Source organism: Oryctolagus cuniculus, chromosome 1, assembly GCF_964237555.1.
Source record: "Oryctolagus cuniculus chromosome 1, mOryCun1.1, whole genome shotgun sequence".
Lineage (NCBI taxonomy): Eukaryota > Metazoa > Chordata > Mammalia > Lagomorpha > Leporidae > Oryctolagus > Oryctolagus cuniculus.
Genome location: NC_091432.1, coordinates 60,969,242 through 60,977,385, shown reverse-complemented (window position 1 = coordinate 60,977,385; position 8,144 = coordinate 60,969,242). Strand labels below are relative to the sequence as shown.

The 8,144-nt window shown below is 39.0% G+C and overlaps 1 protein-coding gene across 1 annotated transcript; it reads left to right on the top strand.

Annotated features, from left to right (window-relative positions):
• Window positions 1-4,586: 4,586 nt before the first annotated feature.
• On the top strand, window positions 4,587-5,543 carry LOC100355176 (olfactory receptor 52N2). The gene has a single exon (XM_002708567.3). The coding sequence runs from the start codon at window positions 4,587-4,589 to the stop codon at window positions 5,541-5,543; it is 957 nt and encodes a 318-aa protein (XP_002708613.2).
• Window positions 5,544-8,144: the final 2,601 nt, after the last annotated feature.

Genomic DNA, 8,144 nt, shown 5'->3' with positions numbered 1-8,144 from the left:
GTTTTTTTTTTTTTTCCCACAGAGTGTTTTGGCTTTCCATGCCTGAAATACTCTCATGGGCTTTTCAGCCAGATCCGCATGCCTTAAGGGCTGATTCTGAGGCCAGAGTGCTGTTTAGGACATTTGCCATTCTATGGGTCTGCTGTGTATCTCGCTTCCCATGTTGGATCATTCTCTCCCTTTTTGATTCTATCAGCTAGTATTTGCAGACACTAGTCTTGTTTCTGTGATCCCTTTGGTTCTTAGTCCTATCATTATGATCAATTGTGAACAGAAATTGATTACTGGGACTAGTGAGCTGGCATTGGTACATGCCACCTTGATGGGATTGTATTGGAATCCCCTGGTATGTTTCTAACTCTACCATTTGAGGTAAGTCAGCTTGAGCATGTCCCGAATTGCACATCTCTTCCCTCTCTTATTCCCACTCCTATATTTAACAGCGATCACTTTTCAGTTAAGTTTCAGCACTTAAGAAGAATTGTGTATTGATTACAGTATTCAACCAAAAGTATGATGTAGAACAAACAACAAAAATATTAAGGGGGATAACATATCAAGTTGCTCATCAACAGTCAGGGTGAGGGCTGATCAAGTCACCGTTTCTCATAGTGTTCATTTCACTTTAACAGGTTTCCTTTTTGGTGCTCAGTTAGTTGTCACCTATCAAGGAGAACAAGTGGTATTTGTCCCTTTGGGATTGGCTTATTTCACTCAGCATAATGTTTATCAAAAAAAATTAGAATCACCATATCATTTGACTCTACAAACTTCAATAGTATTTCTAGTTGTCTGTACAGAGGTAGGAGTAATGCACAGTGAAGTAGGATATTCACAGAGGGTTATTTTTGACAGAAACAAATATTCAATAGTAATGAAATGCTTAGCTAAATTTGATATAGCTATTAGACAATGGAAATGTTTACTTGTTGAAATTTTTTTTCAACTTGTTAGTTTTTTTTTTTTTGTTAGAGAAAGAGAGAGAGAGAGATAGGAAGAGGGAAAAGAGAGGGAGAAAGAGAAGGAGACAGAGAGGGAGAGGGAGAACTGGCAAAGGCTAGGACTGGCTGGGCTGGGATCCAGGAACTCAACCCAGGTTGCCCATGTGGGTGACAGGAATACTTTTGTCTCAGCTATCATCAGTGCCACCCAGAGTCTGCATTAGCAGGAAGCTGGGCCCCAGAGCTGGATCCAGTTATCAATCCTTCTTGTTGTTGTTTTTGTTTATAATTTTTTATTTATATAAGCTGAACAAATTTCAGATGTTTCATATATGAAGATTTAAGAGTATGGTGGAAGTTCCCATCATACATTTCCATGCTCCCATCCTCCTTCCTCATTCCTTTCTAATTCTTTCTTTTAAATTTTACAATAAAATTCCTTCTTTTTTTATAATCATAAGCTTTATCCTCCACTAAGTAAAAAATTCAACAAATAATAATAAGAAAAAAACACTCCAAAATGGCATGTGAGCATCTCAGCTGACATCTTAACTGCTAGGGAAAGTTTTAATTAACTTAACATTTTAATTTTATCTACCAAGTCTTTAGTGAATATGCCTATATATGATACAAACCTAAAGGTCTTTCTTAATACTATAGAATTTTGAGCACCTGGGCTTATCAGTGTTTATAATAATTAAAACAATGTTCAAATAATTGACTAGCTACAGTATTATTTTTTGACAGGCAGAATTAGACAGTGAGAGAGAGAGAGAGAGACAGAGAGAAAGGTCTTCCTTTTCCGTTCGTTCACCCCCGAAATAGCTGCTGCAGCCGGCTCTCTGCGCCGATACGAAGCCAGGAGCCAGGTGCTTCCTCCTGGTCTCCCATGAGGGTGCAGGGTTCCAAGCACTTAGGCCATCCTCCACTGCACTCCTGGGCCACAGCAGAGAGCTGGACTGGAAGAGGAGCAACCAGGACAGAATCCAGCGCCCTGACCGGGACTAGAACCTGGGGTACCAGCACTGCAGGCGGAGGATTAGCCACGTGAGCCACGGCGTTGGCTGATACAGTATTAAAATGTTTAAAAGAATATTCTGAGAAGTGTTTAAAAGCTCTGTTTAAAGGAATGATTGATGCATTCATTAAGTAGTTCCTGTTGAAAATAAATACTTTTATACTTTTAATACACTGCCCATTAATGAGACTAGTTATGAGATGTGACATTTTTTAACACTAAATAATAAAGCTTTATCTTCCTATTGTTTTACTTATAGGACTCTTCAAAATATACAAAGTACATGATAAAATGTTCACAAAATAATATTAGAGAAAGAAAGAATGTATATAGCCCCATTTCATCTGAAATCTATGTTCTAAGCAACCCAGAATATTGTAGATAATAACTATAAAATGACATGAAATACTGAAAATATCTTGGAATGATTATTCCTTTGTGTTGAGAACATAAGCAATTTACAACTGTTTATTATACTTTTCTATGAGTTGCATATTTTCTTATTAAGGATCTATTTCTTTTGTAATAAAGAAAAAATATTTATAAAAAATAATTTATCATCACTAGGCTTGGTAGCCACATTTCTCATTTAGGAGAAGGTATTATCTTTAATGTGTTTTTTTCTATTCAAAGTTAATAAATATATATCTATTACCACGAAGCCCAAAGTTCAGTCTCTTTCAGACAGAGCCCACTGTGACACCTAATTATGGAGACTCAATCATCCCGGGATATCTTGCTAATGATTCTCCAGGGAAACTAAATCCTATGTAAGAAGATTCATTCCAAATTTCAAGTAACTTCTAAGGATCTCAGTCATGTGTGGGGATTTGGTTGTACCTAGCATTGAGGTAAGTGGGCAATTTTCAAAAATACCTATTCTAAGAAAATGCAAAGGTAGTGTTGGCTAAGAACACAAACCTTTGGAACAGGCAGAAAGTTAACAAAAAGTGACAGTAGCGGTATTAAAGTATATTTCTTTCCATTTCACTTCTTTAGGATTAATGAGTGGTTTCCATTGAACACAGTCTCACTTTCCATTTCCTCATTTCATTGTGATATCCACATAAAAGATAGTGAGTCCTGGACATTTTATTCTGTAAATTTCTCTGCCCCAGGTCCAGGAAATGATGATCTGTGCATATGCTGACATTTTCTGAAGAGGTGTTCTGAGACCCTGTAAGGAAGGCGTCATTTATATGAGATCCATTTAGCTAGGAGCCAGACCATAAGTCTCTGAAACGTGTCATACTTCTGTATCTCAGCATCTCCTTGGTGATGTTTGTGTACTCTAGGCTGTAAAAATGGATACAGTAGTGATTTCCAGAATGCTTGCATTAAGCTAATTTATGTCTTGTGGCTTCATAGCCGTGTGATATATGCCATCACACAGCAACTCTATTTAATTCTGCAGGGTGGCAAAGTGTGTTGGATATTGGCTTTGCTGCAGGGGGTTTACTCCAGAACCTAAGGATCATTTTATTTTCATGTCAAAGAAATATTTTAATCGTTTCAAAGTTTTTCTGAAACACTTCTAAATCTATAAATCCCATTAAATCCAATTTAATTCTTTGTTTCCCCTACAAGAAGTAGTGATATAAAGTAAATACTGTACTTTGTACTAATTATTTGTCAGAAATTGAAATAAACATAATATTTAAATAAAGCAGTACATCAGTAGTTTTTAGAACTCCATGGGCTTCTTGAGTGTAGATTTAGTACTAAGATGGATAGTGAACTATTTTTTTAATGTGAAAAGAAAATAAAACCAAAAGGGAATGATACTGTGTCTAACTGAATTCAAATCTTACATAAAATAGCTGTAAAAATTAAATTTTCTAATGATTTAGAAGTTAAATATTTTTCTGTTTCTTGTCAAGAAATTGCCTTGAATCTCCACAGGGTGAAAAATCATGGTCTGGACATTAGATGCAGTTTGAGTACCAGAAACACCAAATTCTTCATAACTAAAGCATGTTGGTCCCTAACAGTATAATTTATTGAGTATCTATAATGTTTTATCTTTAGCATGCTATCTGGGACATTACTGGCAAACTTTACAGAGAGAATATAGCCTTTTTTTTCTTAATCCTCAAGGCAAATAAAAGTGCTAACTTTTTAGTTACCTTGAAAATTTGGAAGTTAAACCACTGATGAAGACTAGTCAGATTAGTATAATTTTATAAATGTCAGTGATTTCAGTGATGAGACTCAAATGCAGCTAGCATGGGAAGAATCTGAGTGGAGAGAATAGAAATCACTCACTGGATGACGAAAGTCAGTCTCAGCCTTGCATGTGCTTTGTAATGTGAGGGGGTGTAAGGGATATGCTAAGTAAAGGTATGGAAATTGAGGATGCTTACTTACTTACTTACTTCACAGTGATGGTTACTTAGACTGTACTCACAATAACAGCTTTTAGATATGGTAGTTCAAAGTTTCTCTTGCTACAGTTACAAAAAAAGAAAAATCCCAGTTATCAAAATGAAGGGAATGTTCAAGGCACTTGTGAATTATTTTCTCCAAATCAGTCTTTCTTATTTGTTCTCTAACCCTATTTCTCTCTTTCCTATTTAGAAAACAGTTGCTGTTAAGGACTGTAAAATGCTTTCCTCCTATCAGTCATTATGTTTAGGATCAACAGCTCCAGCCTGATTCCAGGATTCTTCATCTTGAATGGAGTTCCTGGGTTGGAAGACACACATGTCTGGATCTCTCTGCCCTTCTGCCTCATGTATATCGTTGCTGTCGTGGGGAACTGTGGGCTCATTTACCTCATTGGCCATGAGGAGGCCCTGCACCGGCCTATGTACTACTTCCTGGCCCTGCTCTCATTTACTGATGTCACGTTGTGCACCACCACTGTACCCAATATGCTGTGCATATTCTGGTTCAACCTCAAGGAGATTAATGTTAATGCCTGCCTGGCCCAGATGTTTTTTGTCCATATGTTGACTGGGATGGAGTCTGGGGTGCTTATGTTAATGGCTTTGGATCGCTATGTGGCAATCTGCTACCCACTACGCTATGCCACCATACTGACAAACACTGTCATTGCTAAAGCTGGCCTTGCCACTTTCTTGAGGAGTGTGATGCTCATCATCCCATTCATTTTCCTCACCAAGCGCCTGCCCTATTGCCAGGGAAACTTCATTCCACACACTTACTGTGACCACATGTCTGTAGCCAAGGTATCCTGTGGCAATGTCAGAATCAATGCTGTTTATGGTCTGATGGTTGCTCTCCTGATTGGCGTGTTTGACATTTGTTGTATCTCTGTGTCTTACACTATGATCTTGAGGGCTGTGATAAGTTTGTCATCAGCAGAGGCTCGTCACAAAGCCTTCAGCACCTGCACGTCTCATATCTGTGCCATTGTAATCACATATGTCCCTGCTTTTTTCACATTTTTCACTCATCGTTTTGGAGGGCACAATATCCCCCACCACATCCACATCATTGTGGCCAACCTTTATCTTCTACTGCCTCCCGCCATGAACCCAATTGTTTATGGAGTCAAGACCAAGCAGATTCGGGAAGCTGTAATCAAATTTTTACTTGGAGACAAGGTTGGCTCTACCTAAGACAAGTTAATTATAGAATAGGGTATATTGCTTGGGATAGAGAAGATAAGAGAGAAGAAATTCAGAAAATATGTGATGGGATTGTATCAAAAAACATAAATTACTCTATGTAGAGTTTCTGAAACTCTGCAAGTACATGTTTAAAAAATGCTTCTTGTGAGCAAAGATCTGCCAAAGTATAGGATGCAGAATATTGAAGAAACAAGTCTAGTCCTTTTTTTTGAAAGGCAGAGTGGACAGTGAGAGAGAGAGAGAGAGACAGAGAAAAAGGTCTTCCTTTTGCCATTGGTTCACCCTCCAAAGGCCGCCGCGGCCAGCGTGCTGCAGCCGGCGCACCGCACTGATCCGAAGCCAGGAGCCAGGTGCTTCTAGTCTCCCTTGTGGGTGCAGGGCCCAAGCACTTGGGCCATCCTCCACTGCACTCCCGGGCCACAGCAGAGAGCTGGCCTGGAAGAGGGGCAACCAGGACAGAATCCGGTGCCCTGACCAGGACTAGAACCTGGTGTGCCGGCGCCACAGGCGGAGGATTAGCATATTGAGCCGCGGCGCCGGCCAAGTCTAGTCCTTTTAAAACTTTTGCTTCTCATGAGTTTATAGGTTCACATGCAGACCAAAAACATAGTGGAATGAGGAATATAGAAGGCTTCAGTAATATAGAGCAAGGATGTCCTCTACATGAAGGAGAAACGTTACTCAAATCCGGTACATTGTTGCTGCTGGATAACAGTGACCCAGTGTTGCAATGCTTTTCAGTGTTTTTAAGACAAGCAATACTTAGATGTTTTGTGAACTTTACCAATGTTAATTGTTTCCTGAATGCCTTTTTAAATATCTTTTAATTCACTCGAGAATGTCTACGAGCTCCGTTATTCCTGTGTCATCAGTTTAAAATGCATCGCAAACATAAATCTGTCATCTTATCTTCCTATATATATATTTACATATGTATACATGTACATACATATTAATTTTAGTATTATTAGTCACAATTTTTAATTAATGAAAGGGATGTTGTGCTGACTGTGATATAGTCACTGGCCTTAGGATACTCAGAATCTAGCCTCTAGCCAGTGATACATGAACCAAAATATGTATGACAAAAAGAAGAAAGATAAAGAAAGCATGCTGTGAGAGGGAAAAAAGATGGGAGGGAAGAGTTGAGGAAAATATAACATGAGTTTTTTTATTTAGTCCCAAATTTAAATATTTTAATTTTTAGAGACTAGACTTGGACAGGCTGTTTAATCTTCTTCAATTTCAGCTTCTATGTAGTTTTCAAATGTGGGATATAAAACTTACCAAAAAAGTACCTCTGTGCTTAAATGTTCTAAGGAAAATAAAAGCATGTATTATATTTTCTGATGCATACTAATTACCTAATAAACTGCATTTGGTGTTATTTTTAAGAGCTACTAGCGTCAACTCTGATTTATTACAAACTTTCTAGTTTGAGGAAACCCTTTCCTTTTGTACAGGCAGTAGAGGATCAGTTTAATGTGTTTATTCTTTCATCAGGCTGTCACAAGCATGTTGTCAGTATCAACCAATAAGTTTTTTCTGATTACCATCTAGGTGAATGACTTCATAATATACTTTGAGAAATATAAGTTGTGGGGAGCAACTCGGACTAGACTAAGTTACTGGAATTAAGACTTATTCTATGCATCTGCTCTCCCACAATATGGCGCTGGGAGAGAAGAAAACAGCTTCTACACAGCTGCCTCCAGTTCAGCCAATAAACTGTAGGACTTGCTCCTGATTGGAGGAGAGCAGCATACTCGGCGTGTGGGCAGCCGAGTTGGGATTGGCGGAGGAGGACTATAAAGGAGGAGAGAGACGGCATGCACGAGGAACATCTAAGGGGAACATCTATCTGAAGGAACACCTGTGCAGCCCCCGAGAGAGCCGGCCGGCGGTGTGCCACTCCCCTGCGGAAGTGGGGAATGTGGCCAGGGGGAACTGCCCTTCCACGGAGGTGGAAGGGTCAGTAGCCAACCCGGGAAGAACCAGCAGCAAACCCGGGGAGGGCCGAGCAGACGAAAGAACAGCGCAGGGTTTAGTGTCGTTCCTCCACAAAGAGGGGGAGCGACATAAGTTATTACAAAAACACAAGTGAATTGCTAGTCTAGTAGAGGATATAAAGGCAATGAAGTGATTATTATAAAATTATCAGGTAACTGCACAACAGAAATTATTACAAAACTCATGAAAACTGAAAGAATGATTACTGATATCTTGTGAAGCTGGTGAGTAAACACAGTGTGCTAAGTCTTGAAGGATATGCATGAATATTCTACAGGAAAGAGAGAAGCTATTTGGAAAAAATAAAGAATATATAAAATATTATGCTAAACCAAGATTATCAATTGATGTAGTATGCTCAGATGTAAAGATGAAGGAAAACAGCTATGCCTAGAAAGTTCAACAGATGGGCTCTTAGGCTGTGGTAGGCACTGCTCTTTACCTATGATGGTTATCAAGTGTCTGAGAATTACCCTGAATCCTGAAGCAGCTGCCGCACCACTTGTCATTTCCTGGCCTGCTCAGATCTCCAGCAACATCTCCACTCTTAAGTCCTGCCTCTCCTTTTTCCTTTCTCCA